Source organism: Dendropsophus ebraccatus, chromosome 11, assembly GCF_027789765.1.
Source record: "Dendropsophus ebraccatus isolate aDenEbr1 chromosome 11, aDenEbr1.pat, whole genome shotgun sequence".
NCBI classification, from domain to species: Eukaryota; Metazoa; Chordata; class Amphibia; order Anura; family Hylidae; genus Dendropsophus; species Dendropsophus ebraccatus.
Window position 1 is genome coordinate 100,022,991 of NC_091464.1, and position 18,860 is coordinate 100,041,850.

The following is an 18,860-nucleotide window of genomic DNA, read 5'->3' on the forward strand; positions in this document are numbered from 1 at the left end:
ATTATAGTAGTTATATTCCTGTATATAGGAGCAGTATTATAGTAGTTATATTCCTGTATATAGGAGCAGTATTATAGTAGTTATATTCCTGTATATAGGAGCAGTATTATAGTAGTATATTCCTGTATATAGGAGCAGTATTATAGTAGTTATATTCCTGTATATAGGAGCAGTATTATAGTAGTTATATTCCTGTATATAGGAGCAGTATTATAGTAGTATATTCCTGTATATAGGATCAGTATTATAGTAGTTATATTCCTGTATATAGGATCAGTATTATAGTAGTTATATCCCTGTATATAGAGGGCAGTATTATAGTAGTTATATTCCTGTATATAGGAGCAGTATTATAGTAGTTATATTCCTGTATATAGGAGCACTATTATAGTAGTTATATTCCTGTATATAGGAGCAGTATTATAGTAGTTATATCCCTGTATATAGGAGCAGTATTATAGTAGTTATATCCCTGTATATAGGAGCAGTATTATAGTAGTTATATTCCTGTATATAGGAGCAGTATTATAGTAGTATATTCCTGTATATAGGGGCAGTATTATAGTAGTATATTCCTGTATATAGGAGCAGTATTATAGTAGTTATATTCCTGTATATAGGAGCAGTATTATAGTAGTTATATTATTTTCTATAGGTTCTCCTCCTCAGAGTGTAGCACTGTATAGCAATGTTTCGGAGATGTATGAAGGGGATTCGGTGAGGCTCTTCTGTCAGGTCTCCTCAGTCTCGCAGTGTATGGCGGTGACTTGGCTCTCTCTACGGCCCTCGGGGCATTGGGTGAAGGTCGCTTCCCTGAGATGTAATGGAGAGTTGGAGGCGGCTGGTGAATATGTCCGGAGATATGAGAGCGGTCACCTGACGGCACAGAGACTCAGAGATGGTCTTCACTGTTTGACGTTGGACAACGTGGTGGAAGGAGACGGAGGAGCGTACAGCTGCCACCTCACAGAACTGACACTACAACGTGATGAGACACGGAGATATGAGACTTACGACAGTAATCAGATCCTTATCAATGTGAAGCGTCTCGGTAAGAGTCACGGGCAAGGGATCCTTCGGCCTGTAATCACACATTATATCCATAGGGAATGGCTGATAACAGGGAGCAGTAGATAGCAGTCACTGATCTAAGAGGTTTTCAGAACAGATACTAAGAACTTAAAGGGACTGTGTCACCTAAATTTTCTCTTACCCATTAGAGTCAGAGGCAAAAACTCCTTCTTTTATTCTAATCTGTTTTTTCATTTTCTGACTGTAATTGTTTTTCATTTTCCTTTTCATAAATTGTTATGGGGCGGCCATATTGCCTTGGCTGTAATTAACAGCACTAAGTGACATGCTTTACAGCCAGGGTGGATTTGTTTTAAATCAAACTGATTTAAATCACGATTTAAATCACGATTTAAATCACTAGTCCGGAAGGCTTGATTTAAATCAGTGATTTAAATCAAAGTTTCTACCTAAACTAGTTCTTGCTACTTTAACATGCAAGTAGATGAAGATTTTTAGAATCACTTTTTATATTACTTTTTTCTCCCCAGTTTAATGGGTTAATCATTCATATTTGGACACCACTCTTCTGTTGTACTTAGGAAGGAGAAAAATAATCCTGAACTTAATAACAATTTAAATGGATTTATTCAACTGAAACAATAACAACATTACAGCATACGTTATTTGCTTAAACAAACATCCATGTTAACTAATTTGGCTAAACAAAAAAAAAAAAAAAATAGTCCAAACAATCAGAAACATATTGTCTAACTTCTTGGACTTGGTACTGAAGGGGATGATTCTGTATTCATAGGTTTGTAGAACAATAGGATTAAGGTCTTTTTCTCAACTCTGTTCATGTTGTAACATTTGAGAACATATACAGCCTTTATTCTACTGAGTTAAACAACTCAGCTTTATCTCATGATGGAAGAACCTTTGGATGGTAAAATATTTTCCTCAAAAAGCAGTTTATTGAAAAAAATCCGATTTAAATCAAAAAAATCCGATTTAAATCAAAAAAATCCGATTTTTTTGATTTTTTTAAAAAAATCATTGATTTTTATCCACCCTGTTTACAGCCAACCTCATGGATATAGACGACAATAGACAGACACTGTCTTCTTGAGATGAATGTGACACATTACTGAGCGCGCTCTGTGACCTGTGAAGAGGTCATTCCACAGGGAGCTGCTATTGTCTCCTCTATCTACTGGTGTCAATGACGCTGCAATGCTGTACAGATCACTTTACTGCAGCCTCCTCTTATCACCACACAACCAGAACAGGGAGTCTCAGCTTAGTTTTAGTCCCAGTGGTGAGAAGGAGAACTGCAGCATATCAGGATTATTATATAATATAGAAATAAAAATGGAAAAAGTCACCAAAAATCAGTTTGACATAAAAACATTATTTATACAACCAGTCATTTTCTGATGAGGCCGCCCCGATAATGGGAACGTCTAAGTGCTTTCTAATAGGTAGAAAAGGTAGGTTCCATATATGTGATAGCGAGCAAAGATGAGACAGCAAGAACAGGGCGGAAGGAAAACCACAAAACCGATAAATACGTCACAGATGTCTACATGATCATAACCGGAGAAAGAGACATAACAGAGAGAGAGATAACAGAGAGAGAGAGAGAGAGATAACACACAGAGAGAGAGAGAGAGAGAGAGAGAGAGATAACACAGAGAGAGATAACAGAGAGAGAGATAACACAGAGAGAGAGAGAGAGAGATAACACAGAGAGAGAGATAACACACAGAGAGAGAGAGATAACAGAGAGAGAGAGAGAGATAACACAGATAGAGATAACAGAGAGAGAGATAACAGAGAGAGAGAGATAACACAGAGAGAGAGAGAGAGAGAGATAACACAGAGAGAGAGAGATAACACAGAGAGAGAGAGAGATAACACAGAGAGAGAGAGAGATAACACAGAGAGAGAGAGATAACACAGAGAGATAACACAGAGAGAGAGATAACAGAGAGAGAGAGAGGGAGAGATAACACAGAGAGAGAGAGAGATAACACACAGAGAGAGAGAGAGAGAGATAACACAGATAGAGAGGGAGAGATAACACAGAGAGAGAGAGAGATAACACAGAGAGAGAGAGAGAGAGAGAGATAACACAGATAGAGAGAGAGAGATAACACAGAGAGAGAGAGAGAGGGAGAGATAACACAGAGAGAGAGAGAGAGAGATAACACAGAGAGAGAGAGAGGGAGAGATAACACAGAGAGAGAGAGAGATAACACAGAGAGAGAGAGAGATAACACAGAGAGAGAGATAACACAGAGAGAGAGAGAGATAACACAGAGAGAGAGAGAGAGAGAGATAACACAGAGAGAGAGATAACACAGAGAGAGAGAGATAACACAGAGAGAGAGAGAGGGAGAGATAACACAGAGAGAGAGAGAGAGAGAGATAACAGAGAGAGAGAGATAACACAGAGAGAGAGAGATAACACAGAGAGAGAGAGAGATAATACAGAGAGAGAGAGATAACACAGAGAGAGAGAGGGAGAGATAACACAGAGAGAGAGAGGGAGAGATAACACAGAGAGAGAGAGATAACACAGAGAGAGAGAGAGATAACACACAGAGAGAGAGAGATAACACAGAGAGAGAGAGATAACACAGAGAGAGAGAGATAACACAGAGAGAGAGAGATAACACAGAGAGAGGGAGAGATAACACAGAGAGAGAGATAACACAGAGAGAGAGAGATAACACAGAGAGAGAGAGATAACACAGAGAGAGAGAGATAACACAGAGAGAGAGAGATAACACAGAGAGAGACATAACAGAGAGAGAGAGACATAACACAGAGAGAGAGAGAGAGAGATAACAGAGAGAGAGGGAGAGATAACACAGAGAGAGAGAGAGATAACACAGAGAGAGAGAGATAACAGAGAGAGAGAGATAACACAGAGAGAGAGAGAGAGGGAGAGATAACACAGAGAGAGAGAGAGAGATAACACAGAGAGAGAGAGAGATAACACAGATAGAGAGGGAGAGATAACACAGAGAGAGAGAGAGAGAGGGAGAGATAACACAGAGAGAGAGAGAGAGAGAGATAACACAGATAGAGAGAGAGAGAGGGAGAGATAACACAGAGAGAGAGAGAGAGAGAGATAACACAGAGAGAGAGAGAGAGGGAGAGATAACACAGAGAGAGAGATAACACAGAGAGAGAGATAACACAGAGAGAGAGAGAGATAACACAGAGAGAGAGATAACACAGAGAGAGAGAGAGATAACACAGAGAGAGAGATAACACAGAGAGAGAGATAACACAGAGAGAGAGGGAGAGATAACACAGAGAGAGAGATAACACAGAGAGAGAGAGATAACACAGAGAGAGAGATAACACAGAGAGAGAGAGATAACACAGAGAGAGAGGGAGAGATAACACAGAGAGAGAGATAACACAGAGAGAGAGATAACACAGAGAGAGAGAGATAACACAGAGAGAGAGGGAGAGATAACACAGAGAGAGAGAGATAACACAGAGAGAGAGAGATAACACAGAGAGAGAGAGATAACACAGAGAGAGAGAGATAACACAGAGAGAGACATAACAGAGAGAGAGAGACATAACACAGAGAGAGAGAGAGATAACAGAGAGAGAGAGGGAGAGATAACAGAGAGAGAGGGAGAGATAACACAGAGAGAGAGAGAGATAACACACACAGAGAGAGAGAGATAACACAGAGAGAGAGATAACACAGAGAGAGAGATAACAGAGAGAGAGAGAGAGAAAGAGATAACACAGAGAGAGAGAGAGAGATAACACAGAGAGATAACACAGAGAGAGAGAGAGAGAGAGAACACAGAGAGAGAGAGAGAGATAACACAGAGAGAGAGAGAGATAACACAGAGAGAGAGAGAGATAACACAGAGAGAGAGAGAGATAACACAGAGAGAGAGAGAGAGAGGGAGAGATAACACAGAGAGAGAGAGAGAGAGATAACACAGAGAGAGAGAGAGAGATAACACACAGAGAGAGAGAGAGAGAGAGATAACACAGAGAGAGAGAGATAACACAGAGAGAGAGAGATAACACAGAGAGATAACACAGAGAGAGAGAGAGATAACACAGAGAGAGAGAGAGAGAGAGAACACAGAGAGAGAGAGAGAGAGAGAGATAACAGAGAGAGAGGGAGAGATAACACAGAGAGAGAGAGATAACACACACAGAGAGAGAGAGATAACACAGAGAGAGAGATAACACAGAGAGAGAGATAACAGAGAGAGAGAGAGAGAAAGAGATAACACAGAGAGAGAGAGAGAGATAACACAGAGAGAGAGAGAGAGAGAGAGAGAACACAGAGAGAGAGAGAGAGATAACACAGAGAGAGAGAGAGATAACACAGAGAGAGAGAGAGAGATAACACAGAGAGAGAGAGAGATAACACAGATAGAGAGAGAGAGAGGGAGAGATAACACAGAGAGAGAGAGAGAGAGAGAGATAACACACAGAGAGAGAGAGAGATAACACACAGAGAGAGAGAGAGAGAGAGATAACACAGAGAGAGAGAGATAACACAGAGAGAGAGAGATAACACAGAGAGATAACACAGAGAGAGAGAGAGATAACACAGAGAGAGAGAGAGAGATAACACAGAGAGAGAGAGATAACACAGAGAGATAACACAGAGAGAGAGAGAGAGAGAGAGAGAGATAACACAGAGAGAGAGAGATAACACAGAGAGAGAGAGAGATAACACAGAGAGAGAGAGATAACACAGAGAGAGAGAGATAACACAGAGAGATAACACAGAGAGAGAGAGAGAGATAACACAGAGAGAGAGAGAGAGAGAGATAACACAGAGAGAGAGAGAGATAACACAGAGAGAGAGAGATAACAGAGAGAGAGAGAGAGATAACACAGAGAGAGAGAGAGAGATAACACAGAGAGAGAGAGAGAGAGAGATAACACAGAGAGAGAGAGAGATAACACAGAGAGAGAGAGATAACAGAGAGAGAGAGAGAGATAACACAGAGAGAGAGAGAGATAACAGAGAGAGAGAGATAACACAGAGAGAGAGATAACACAGAGAGAGAGAGATAACACAGAGAGATAACACAGAGAGAGAGAGAGATAACACAGAGAGAGAGAGAGAGATAACACAGAGAGAGAGAGAGAGATAACACAGAGAGAGAGATAACAGAGAGAGAGAGAGAGAGAGAAAGAGATAACACAGAGAGAGAGAGAGAGATAACACAGAGAGAGAGAGAGAGAGAGAACACAGAGAGAGAGAGAGATAACACAGAGAGAGAGAGAGAGATAACACAGAGAGAGAGATAACAGAGAGAGAGAGAGAAAGAGATAACACAGAGAGAGAGAGAGAGATAACACAGAGAGAGAGAGAGAGAACACACAGAGAGAGAGAGAGAACACAGAGAGAGAGAGAGAGAACACAGAGAGAGAGAGAGAGATAACACACACAGAGAGAGAGAGAGAGAGAGAGGGAGAGATAACACAGAGAGAGAGAGAGATAACACACAGAGAGAGAGAGATAACACAGAGAGAGAGAGAGAGAGATAACACAGAGAGAGAGAGAGAGAGATAACAGAGAGAGATATAACAGAGAGAGAGAGATAACACAGAGAGAGAGAGAGAGATATAACAGAGAGAGAGAACAGAGAGAGAGAACAGAGAGAGAGAACAGAGAGAGAGAACAGAGAGAGAGAACAGAGAGAGAGAACAGAGAGAGATATAACAAAGAGAGAGATAACAGAGAGAGATATAACAAGGAGAGAGATAACAGAGAGAAAGATAACAGAGAGAGAGAGAGAGATGACAGAGAGAGAGAGAGAGAGAGAGAGAAGAAAGAGAGAGATAACAGATAGAGAGAGATAACAGATAGATAGATTAAAGATAGATAGGAGATCTAGTACCAAGGGGTATGGACTAGTACTGGGCATCAGTACCGAGGGGAATGGGCTAGTACTGGGGATCAGTTCCTGAGGGGAATGGACTAGTACTGGGGATCAGTTCCTGAGGGGTATGGGCTAGTACTGGGGATCAGTACCGAGGGGAATGGGCTAGTACTGGGGATCAGTTCCTGAGGGGTATGGGCTAGTACTGGGGATCAGTTCCTGAGGGGAATGGACTAGTACTGGGGATCAGTTCCTGAGGGGAATGGACTAGTACTGGGCATCAGTACCGAGGGGAATGGGCTAGTACTGGGGATCAGTTCCTGAGGGGTATGGGCTAGTACTGGGGATCAGTTCCTGAGGGGTATGGACTAGTACTGGGGATCAGTACCGAGGGGAATGGGCTAGTACTGGGGATCAGTTCCTGAGGGGAATGGACTAGTACTGGGCATCAGTACCGAGGGGAATGGGCTAGTACTGGGGATCAGTTCCTGAGGGGTATGGGCTAGTACTGGGGATCAGTTCCTGAGGGGTATGGGCTAGTACTGGGGATCAGTTCCTGAGGGGTATGGGCTAGTACTGGGGATCAGTTCCTGAGGGGTATGGGCTAGTACTGGGGATCAGTTCCTGAGGGGTATGGGCTAGTACCGGGCATCAGTACCGAGGGGAATGGACATAACATAACACAGAGAGAGACATAACAGAGAGAGAGAGAGAGAGACATAACACCGAGAGAGAGACACAACACAGAGAGAGAGAGAGAGAGACATAACAGAGAGAGAGAGATAACAGAGAGATAACAGAGAGAGAGAGATAACACACAGACAGAGAACACACAGAGAGAGATAACAGAGAGAGAGATAACAGAGAGAGAGATAACAGAGAGAGATAACAGAGAGATATAACAAAGAGACAGATAACAGAGAGAGAGAAAGAGAACAGAGAGAGAGATAACAGAGAGATATATAACAAAGAGAGAGATAACAGAGAGAGATAACAGAGAGAGAGAGAGAGAGAAGAAAGAGAGAGATAACAGATAGAGAGAGAGATAACAGATAGATAGAGGGGTATGAGGGGTATGGACTAGTACCGGGCATCAGTACCAAGGGGAATGGACTAGTACTGGGGATCAATTCCTGAGGGGAATGGACTAGTATCGGGGATTAGTACCGAGGGGAATGGACTAGTACTGGGGATCAATTCCTGAGGGGAATGGACTAGTACTGGGGATCAATTCCTGAGGGGTATGGACTAGTACTGGGGATCAATTCCTGAGGGGAATGGACTAGTACTGGGGATCAATTCCTGAGGGGAATGGACTAGTATCGGGGATCAGTACCGAGGGGAATGGACTAGTACTGGGGATCAGTTCCTGAGGGGAATGGACTAGTACCGGGCATCAGTTCCTGAGGGGTATGGACTAGTACCGGGCATCAGTACCGAGGAAAATGAACAAGTACCGGGGATCACTACCGAGGGGAATGGACTAGTACTGGGGATCACTACCGAGGGGAATGGACTAGTACCGGGCATCAGTACCAAGGGGAATGGACTAGTACTGGGGATCAGTTCCTGAGGGGTATGGACTAGTACCGGGCATCAGTACCGAGGGGAATGGACTAGTAACGGGCATCAGTTCCTGAGGGGAATGGACTAGTACCGGGCATCAGTACCGAGGAAAATGGACAATTACCGGGGATCAGTACCGAGGGGAATGGACTAGTACCGGGGATCAGTACTGAGGGGAATGGACTAGTACTGGGGATCAGTACTGAGGGGAATGGACTAGTACTGGGCATCAGTACCGAGGGGAATGGACTAGTACCGGCATCAGTACCGAGAGGAATGGACTAGTACCGGGCATCAGTACCGAGGGGAATGGACTAGTACTGGGCATCAGTACCGAGGGGAATGGACTAGTACCGGGCATCAGGTCCTGAGGGGAATGGACTAGTACCGGGCATCAGTACCGAGGGGAATGGACTAGTACTGGGGATCAGTTCCTGAGGGGTACGGACTAGTATCGGGCAACAGTACCGAGGGGAACGGACTAGTACCGGGCATCAGTTCCTGAGGGGTACGGACTAGTATCGGGGATTAGTACCGAGGGGAATAGACTAGTACCGGGCATCAGTACCGAGGGGAATGGACTAGTAACGGGCATCAGTACCGAGGGGAATGGACTAGTACTGGGGATCAGTTCCTGAGAGGTATGGACTAGTACCGGGCATCAGTACCGAGGGGAATGGACTAGTAACGGGCATCAGTTCCTGAGGGGAATGGACTAGTACCGGGCATCAGTACCGAGGAAAATGGACAATTACCGGGGATCAGTACCGAGGGGAATGGACTAGTACTGGGGATCAGTACTAAGGGGAATGGACTAGTACTGGGCATCAGTACCGAGGGGAATGGACTAGTACCGGCATCAGTACCGAGGGGAATGGACTAGTACCGGGCATCAGTACCGAGGGGAATGGACTAGTACTGGGCATCAGTACCGAGGGGAATGGACTAGTACCGGGGATCAGTTCCTAAGGGGAATGGACTAGAACTGGGCATCAGTACCGAGGGGAATGGACTAGTACTGGAGATCAGTTCCTGAGGGGTACGGACTAGTACCGGGCATCAGTTCCTGAGGGGTATGGATTAGTATCGGGGATTAGTACAGAGGGGAATGGACTAGTACCGGGCATCAGTACCGAGGGGAATGGACTAGTACCGGGGATCAGTTCCTGAGGGGTATGGACTAGTACCGGGCATCAGTACCGAGGGGAATGGACTAGTACTTGGGATCAGTACCAAGGGGAATGGACTAGTACCGGGGATCAGTTCCTGAGGGGTATGGACTAGTACCGGGCATCAGTTTTTGAGGGGAATGGACTAGTACTGGGGGTTCCTGAGGGGAATGGACTAGTACCGGGCATCAGTACCGAGGGGAATGGACTAGTACTGGGGATCAGTTCCTGAGGGGAATGGACTAGTACTGGGGATCAGTTCCTGAGGGGAATGGAATAATAACGGGCATCAGTACAGAGGGGAATGGACTAGTACTGGGGATCAGTTCCTGAGGGGAATGGACTAGTACCGGGCATCAGTACGGAGGGGAATGGACTAGTACTGGGGATCAATTCCTGAGGGGTATGGACTAGTATCGGGCAACAGTACCGAGGGGAATGGACTAGTACTGGGGATCAATTCCTGAGGGGTATGGACTAGTATCGGGCAACAGTACCGAGGGGAACGGACTAGTACCGGGCATCAGTACCGAGGGGAATGGACTAGTACTTGGGATCAGTACCAAGGGGGAATGGACTAGTACCGGGCATCAGTACAGAGGGAAATGGACTAGTACTGGGGATCATTTCCTGAGGGGTATGGACTAGTACTGGGGATGAGTTCCTGAGGGGTATGGACTAGTACCAGGCATCAGTTTTTGAGGGGAATTGACTAGTACTGGGGATTAGTACCAAGGGGATTGGACTAGTACCGGGTATCAGTACCGAGGGGAATGGACTAGTACTGGGGATCAGTTCCTGAGGGGAATGGACTAGTACTGGGGATCAGTTCCTGAGGGGAATGGACTAGTACCGGGCATCAGTACCGAGGGGAATGGACTAGTACTGGGGATCAGTTCCTGAGGGAAATGGACTAGTAACGGGCTTCAGTACCGAGGGGAATGGACTAGTACTGGGGATCAATTCCTGAGGGGTATGGACTAGTACCGGGCATCAGTATGAAGGGGAATGAACTAGTACTGGGGATCAGTTCCTGAGGGGAATGGACTAGTACTGGGGATCAGTTCCTGAGGGGAATGGACTAGTACTGGGGATCAGTTTCTGAGGGGAATGGACTAGTAACGGGGATCAGTTCCTGAGCGGTATGGACTAGTACTGGGGATCAGTTCCTGAGGGGAATGGACTAGTACTGGGCAACAGTACCGAGGGGAACGGACTAGTACTGGGCATCAGTACCGAGGGGAATGGACTAGTACTTGGGATCAGTACCAAGGGGAATGGATTAGTACCGGGGATCAGTTCCTGAGGGGTATAGACTAGTACCGGGCATCAGTTTTTGAGGGGCATGGACTAGTACCGGGCATCAGTTCCTGAGGGGTATGGACTAGTACCGGGCATCAGTACCAAGGGGATTGGACTAGTACCGGGCATCAGTACCGAGGGGAATGGACTAGTACTGGGCATCAGTACCGAGGGGAATGGACTAGTACCGGGGATAAGTTCCTGAGGGGTATGGACTAGTACCGGGCATCAGTACCAAGGGGAATGGACTAGTACCGGGCATCAGTACCGAGGGGAATGGACTAGTACCGGGCATCAGTACCGAGGGGAATGGACTAGTACCGGGCATCAGTACCGAGGGGAATGGACTAGTACCGGGCATCAGTTCCTGAGGGGAATGGACTAGTACTGGGCATCAGTACCGAGGGGAATGGACTAGTACCGGGCATCAGTACCGAGGGGAATGGACTAGTACCGGGCATCAGTTCCTGAGGGGAATGGACTAGTACTGGGCATCAGTACCGATGGGAATGGACTAGTACTGGGGATCAGTTCCTGAGGGGTACGGACTAGTACCGGGCATCAGTTCCTTAAGGGGGAATGGACTAGTATCGCTGAATAGTACCGAGGGGAATGGACTAGTACCGGACATCAGTACCGAGGGGAATGGACTAGTACCGGGGATCAGTTCCTGAGGGGTATGGACTAGTACCGGGCATCAGTACCGAGGGGAATGGACTAGTACTTGGGATCAGTACCAAGGGGAATGGACTAGTACCGGGGATCAGTTCCTGAGGGGTATAGACTAGTACCGGGCATCAGTTTTTGAGGGGAATGGACTAGTACTGGGGATCAGTTCCTGAGGGGAATGGACTAGTACTGGGGATCAGTTCCTGAGGTGAATGGACTAGTACCGGGCATCAGTACCGAGGGAAATGAACTTGTACCGGGCATCAGTACCGAGGGGAATGGACTAGTACCGGGCATCAGTACCGAGGGGAATGGACTAGTACTGGGGATCAATTCCTGAAGGGTATGGACTAGTACCGGGCATCAGTACCAAGGGGAATGGACTAGTACCGGGCATCAGTTCCTGAGGGTTATGGACTAGTATCAGGGATTAGTACCGAGGGGAATGGACTAGTACCGGACATCAGTACCGAGGGGAATGGACTAGTACCGTACATCAGTACCGAGAGGAATGGACTAGTACCGGGCATCAGTACCGAGGGGAATGGACTAGTACTGGGGATCAGTTCCTGAGGGGAATGGACTAGTACTGTGGATCAGTTCCTGAGGGGAATGGACTAGTACTGGGGATCAGTTCCTGAGGGGAATGGACTAGTACCGGGCATCAGTACCGAGGGGAATGGACTAGTACTGGGGATAAGTTCCTAAGGGGAATGGACTAGTACTGGGGATCAGTTCCTGAGGGGAATGGACTAGTACCGGGCATCAGTACCGAGGGGAATGGACTAGTACCGGGCATCAGTTCCTGAGGGGAATGGACTAGTACTGGGGATCAGTTCCAGAGGGGAATGGACTAGTACTGGGGATCAGTTCCTGAGGGGAATGGACTAGTACTGGGCATCAGTTCCTGAGGGGTACGGACTAGTACCGGGCATCAGTTCCTGAGGGGTATGGACTAGTACTGGGGATCAGTTCCAGAGGGGAATGGACTAGTACTGGGGATCAGTTCCTGAGGGGAATGGACTAGTACTGGGCATCAGTACCAAGGGGAATGGACTAGTACCGGGCAACAGTACCGAGGGGAACGGACTAGTACTGGGGATAAGTTCCTAAGGGGAATGGACTAGTACTGGGGATCAGTTCCTGAGGGGAATGGACTAGTACCGGGCATCAGTACCGAGGGGAATGGACTAGTACCGGGCATCAGTTCCTGAGGGGAATGGACTAGTACCGGGCATCAGTTCCTGAGGGGTACGGACTAGTACCGGGCATCAGTTCCTGAGGGGAATGGACTAGTACCGGGCATCAGTACGGAGGGGAATGGACTAGTACCGGGCATCAGTACCGAGGAGAATGGACTAGTACTGGGGATCAATTCCTGAGGGGTATGGACTAGTACCGGGCATCAGTTCCTGAGGGGAATGGACTAGTACCGGGCATCAGTACGGAGGGGAATGGACTAGTACCGGGCATCAGTACCGAGGAGAATGGACTAGTACTGGGGATCAATTCCTGAGGGGTATGGACTAGTACCGGGCATCAGTACCAAGGGGAATGGACTAGTACTGGGGATCAGTTTCTGAGGGGAATGGACTAGTACTGGGGATCAGTTCCTGAGGGAAATGGACTAGTAACTGGCTTCAGTACCGAGGGGAATGGACTAGTACCGAGGGGAATGGACTAGTACCGGGCATCAGTTCCTGAGTGGAATGGACTAGTATCAGGCATCAGTACCGAGGGGAATGGACTAGTACCGAGGGGAATGGACTAGTTCTGGGGATCAGTTCCTGAGGGGTACGGACTAGTACCGGGCATCAGTTCCTGAGGGGTATGGACTAGTATCGGGGATTAGTACCGATGGGAATAGACTAGTACCGGACATCAGTACCAAGGGGAATGGACTAGTACCGGGAATCAGTTCCTGAGGGGTATGGACTAGTACCGGGCATCATTACCGAGGGGAATGGACTAGTACTTGGGATCAGTACCAACGGGAATGGACTAGTACCGGGGATCAGTTTCTGAGGGGTATAGACTAGTACCGGGCATCAGTTTTTGAGGGGAATGGACTAGTACTGCGGATCAGTTCCTGAGGGGAATGGACTAGTACTGGGGATCAGTTCCTGAGGTGAATGGACTAGTACCGGGCATCAGTACCGAGGGGAATGGACTAGTATTGGGGATCAGTTCCTGAGGTGAATGGACTAGTACCGGGCATCAGTACCGAGGGAAATGAACTTGTACCGGGCATCAGTACCGAGGGGAATGGACTAGTACCGGGCATCAGTACCGAGGGGAATGGACTAGTACTGGGGATCAATTCCTGAAGGGTATGGACTAGTACCGGGCATCAGTACCAAGGGGAATGGACTAGTATCGGGCATCAGTTCCTGAGGGTTATGGACTAGTATCAGGGATTAGTACCGAGGGGAATGGACTAGTACCGGACATCAGTACCGAGGGGAATGGACTAGTACCGGACATCAGTACCGAGGGGAATGGACTAGTACCAGGCATCAGTACCGAGGGGAATGGACTAGTACCAGGCATCAGTACCGAGGGGAATGGACTAGTACCGGGCATCAGTACCGAGGGGAATGGACTAGTACCGGGCATCAGTACCGAGGGGAATGGACTAGTACCAGGCATCAGTACCGAGGGGAATGGACTAGTACCGGGCATCAGTACCTAGGGGAATGGACTAGTACCGGGCATCAGTACCGAGGGGAATGGACTAGTACCAGGCATCAGTACCGAGGGGAATGGACTAGTACCGGGCATCAGTACCGAGGGGAATGGACTAGTACTGGGGATCAATTCCTGAAGGGTATGGAGTAGTACTGGGGATCAATTCCTGAGGGGTATGGACTAGTACCGGGTATCAGTACCAAGGGGAATGGACTAGTACTGGGGATCAGTTCCTGAGGGGAATGGACTAGTACCAGGCATCAGTACCGAGGGGAATGGACTAGTACTGGGGATCAGTTCCTGAGGGGAATGGACTAGTACCGGGCATCAGTACCGAGGGGAATGGACTAGTACTGAGGGGAATGGACTAGTACCGGGCATCAGTTCCTGAGGGGAATGGACTAGTACCAGGCATCAGTACCGAGGGGAATGGACTAGTACCGGGCATCAGTACCGAGGGGAATGGACTAGTACCGGGCATCAGTACCGAGGGGAATGGACTAGTACCAGGCATCAGTACCGAGGGGAATGGACTAGTACCGGGCATCAGTACCGAGGGGAATGGACTAGTACTGGGGATCAATTCCTGAAGGGTATGGAGTAGTACTGGGGATCAATTCCTGAGGGGTATGGACTAGTACCGGGCATCAGTACAAAGGGGAATGGACTAGTACTGGGGATCAGTTCCTGAGGGGAATGGACTAGTACCGGGCATCAGTACCGAGGGGAATGGACTAGTACCGAGGGGAATGGACTAGTACCGGGCATCAGTACCGAGGGGAATGGACTAGTACTGGGGATCAGTTCCTGAGGGGAATGGACTAGTACCGGGTATCAGTACCGAGGGGAATGGACTAGTACTGGGGATCAGTTCCTGAGGGGAATGGACTAGTACCGGGTATCAGTACCGAGGGGAATGGACTAGTACTGGGGATCAGTTCCTGAGGGGAATGGACTTGTACCGAGGGGAATGGACTAGTACCGGGCATCAGTTCCTGAGGGGAATGGACTAGTACCGGGCATCAGTACCGAGGGGAATGGACTAGTACCGGGCATCAGTACCGAGGGGAATGGACTAGTTCCGGGCATCAGTACCGAGGGCAATGGACTAGCACCGGGCTTCAGTTCCTGAGGGGAATGGACTAGTACCAGGCATCAGTACCGAGGGGAATGGACTAGTACTGGGGATCAGTTCCTGAGGGGAATAGACTAGCACCAGGCATCAGTACCGAGGGGAATGGACTAGTTCTGGGGATCAGTTCCTGAGGGGAATGGACTAGTACCGGGCATCAGTACCGAGGGGAATGGACTAGTACTGCGGATCAGTTCCTGAGGGGAATGGACTTGTACCAGACATCAGTACCGAGGGGAATGGACTAGAACCGGGGATCAGTTCTTGAGGGGTATGGACTAGTACTGGGGATCAGTCCCGAGGGGAATGGATTAGTACTGGGGATCAGTCCCGAGGGGTATGGACTAGTACCGAGCATCAGTTCCTGAGGGGTATGGACTAGTACCGGGGATCAGTACCGAGGGGAATGGACAAGTATCGGGGATCAGTACCGAGGGGAATGGACAAGTATCGGGGATCAGTACCGAGGGGAATGGACTAGTACCGGGCATCAGTACAAAGGGGAATGGACTAGCACCGGGGATCAGTTCCTGAGGGGAATGGACTAGTACCGGGTATCAGTACCGAGGGGAATGGACTAGTACTGGGGATCAGTACCGAGGGGAATGGACTAGTACTGGGGATCAGTTCCTGAGGGGTATGGGCTAGTACCGGGCATCAGTACCGAGGGGAATGGACTAGTACTGGTCATCAGTACCGATGGGAATGGACTAGTACCGGGCATCAGTTCCTGAGGGGAATGGACTAGTACTGGGCATCAGTATAGTGGGGAATGGACTAGTACTTGGGATCAGTACCGAGGGGAATGGACTAGTACTGGGGATCAGTTCCTGAGGGGTATGGACTAGTACCGGGCATCAGTACCGAGGGGAATGGACTAGTACTGGGCATCAGTACCGATGGGAATGGACTAGTACCGGGCATCAGTTCCTGAGTGGAATGGACTAGTACTGGGCATCAGTTCCTGAGGGGAATGGACTAGTACTGGGCATCAGTTCCTGAGGGGAATGGACTAGTACTGGGGATCTTCTCTCGCCCTCGTGTCTCTTGCCTTCTCTCTTCTTGCTCTCACGTCTCGGCTCTCGCCCTCGCGTCACATCTCTCGCCCTCATGTCATGGCTCTCACCCTAGCGTCATGTCTCTTGCCCTCTGTCTTCTCACCCTCATGTCTTGTCTCTCCCTCCGGCGTGTCCTTGCCCTCTGTCTTCTCGCCCTCATGTCTTGTCTCTCGCCCTCTGTCTTCTCACCCTCATGTCTTGTCTCTCGCTCTCTGACTTCTCACCCTCATGTCTTGTCTCTCGCCCTCTGTCTTCTCACCCTCATGTCTTGTCTCTCGCCCTCTGTCTTCTCACCCTCATGTCTTGTCTCTCCCTCTGACGTCTCCTTGCCCTCTGTCTTCTCGCCCTCATGTCCTTTCCTTTGCCCTCACGTTTGCTCGCCCTCTCTCTTCTCACCCTCGTGTCTCCTTGCCCTCTGTCTTCTCACCCTCACGTCTTCTCGCCCTCACTTCTCTCGCTCTCTGCAGGTGCAGGGCTGGAGGTGGTGCTCATGTCTCGGGACCAGCAGGTGACATCCGGGACCTCCGCCAGTCTCTTCTGTAAGATGTCGGCTGGGTACAGTCTCCAGAATAAGCTTCTCTCTTGGTCCTGGGACTTCCAGCTGACTTCTGGATCATTCCAGAACCTGGTGACTGTGTCTGGGGATGGCGGCCTATCCTGGAAGGACTCTGTGCCTGGCTTCCAATCAGAGGCCCAGATCTCCATAGTGGGACATCTAAATACCCTGAAGATCTACCGGGTGCAGCGGCATCATCAGGGAGCATACCGCTGCAGGGTCGAAGTCCGGAGGAGAGACGCCAGTGTGCCCCCCGCCTCCGCTTACTCGATTACTATGAGTGTGAATGTCCAGTTACCAGGTATGTATCTCAGCAGACACAGTTCACACATGATGGGCTTAGATACACACTAAGATATCCTCTCTCCTCTGCAGCCTCTCATCTCCTGGTGGACGCTTCTCATCGGGACGTGTTGGTGACCGGCGGGCAGGACCAGGCTCTTGTGCATTGTAACATCACAGCCATCACCCCGGGCACCGTCCACCATGTTGGGTGGTTCCTGGAGTCGCCCACTTCACCCACAGTAAACATCCTAAACCTGACTGACATGGGGCTGACCTTCCACCATCCCTCATTTCCTGGGTTCCTGAGTGAACGAGTTTCCCCCCGCACCATCATCCTGCGTATCCTGCGCCCGCAGCTCTTGGGGTCCTTCTACTGCGCAGTGCGAGAGCTGCTACAGGAGAGCGGAAAATGGGTGACCCTGGCGGAACACAACTCTGGGATCACACGACTCAAGCTCAAGCCCTCAGGTAAGGCGGTACAGTGCCCGCCAGGTACAATGGCCTCCTACATCCCCTTAGCTAAGAAGGTACTGTGCCCGCCAGGTACAATGGCCTCCACCATCCCCTCAGCTAAGAAGGTACTGTGCCCGCCAGGTACAATGGCCTCCTACATCCCCTTAGCTAAGAAGGTACTGTGCCCGCCAGGTACAATGGCCTCCACCATCCCCTCAGCTAAGAAGGTACTGTGCCCGCCAGGTACAATGGCCTCCACCATCCCCTCAGCTAAGAAGGTACTGTGCCCGCCAGGTACAATAGAAAAAACAAAGGGCGACAGCGCTCCATGGCGAGGATCAGAAGGGCAAGGTGAAAAAGGGATAGGGGTGCACGGCAACCCTCACCTGATGTGGTTGTGCAAAGGGAGGCACAACACTCTGCAGCGTATATATCAAGGACCGCAGCCACTCCCGATATCCAACAGGAAACAATGATGCAAACAACCTCCAACTCCAGACTACACGGACCTGCGCCCCATAATCCGTGTAGTCTGGAGTTGGAGGTTGTTTGCATCATTGTCGCCAGGTACAATGGCCTCCTACATCCCCTTTAGGTAAGAAGGTACCGTGCCCGCCAGGTACAATGGCCTCCTACAGCCAACAGTGCCCACCAGGTACAATGGCCTCCACCATCCCCTCATATTATTTTGGTCTAAGAACTTGTCTCTCCTGTTTTGAAGCTTCTACTGTTGTTGCTGTGACCAGATCCTGTGGTAGACTGTTCCACAGATTCACAGTTCTCATGGTAAAGAAGACTTGTCGCCTCCGGAGATTGAACCTTTTTTTTCTCCAGGCGGAGGCAGCGCCCCCTTGTCTCTCCGGGCGGAGGCAGCGCCCCCTTGTCTCTCCAGGCGGAGGCAGCGCCCCCTTGTCTCTCCAGGCGGAGGCAGCGCCCCCTTGTCTCTCCAGGCGGAGGCAGCTCCCCCTTGTCTCTACAGGCGGAGGCAGCGCCCCCTTGTCTCTCTGGGTGGAGGCAGCGCCCCCTTGTCTCTCTGGGTGGAGGCAGCGCCCCCTTGTCTCTCTGGGTGGAGGCAGC

At 49.0% G+C, this 18,860-nt stretch overlaps 1 protein-coding gene across 2 annotated transcripts in view; it reads left to right on the top strand.

The window, feature by feature from the left end:
• Window positions 1-18,860, top strand: part of LOC138767322 (immunoglobulin superfamily member 2-like) — a 77,425-nt gene that overhangs the window by 35,718 nt on the left and 22,847 nt on the right. For both annotated transcript variants that reach the window (XM_069944786.1, XM_069944784.1), the window contains 3 exons: window positions 656-1,051; window positions 16,957-17,346; window positions 17,421-17,798. In XM_069944786.1, the coding sequence (XP_069800887.1) occupies window positions 656-1,051; window positions 16,957-17,346; window positions 17,421-17,798 (1,164 nt within the window). The remainder of the gene's footprint in view (window positions 1-655; window positions 1,052-16,956; window positions 17,347-17,420; window positions 17,799-18,860) is intronic.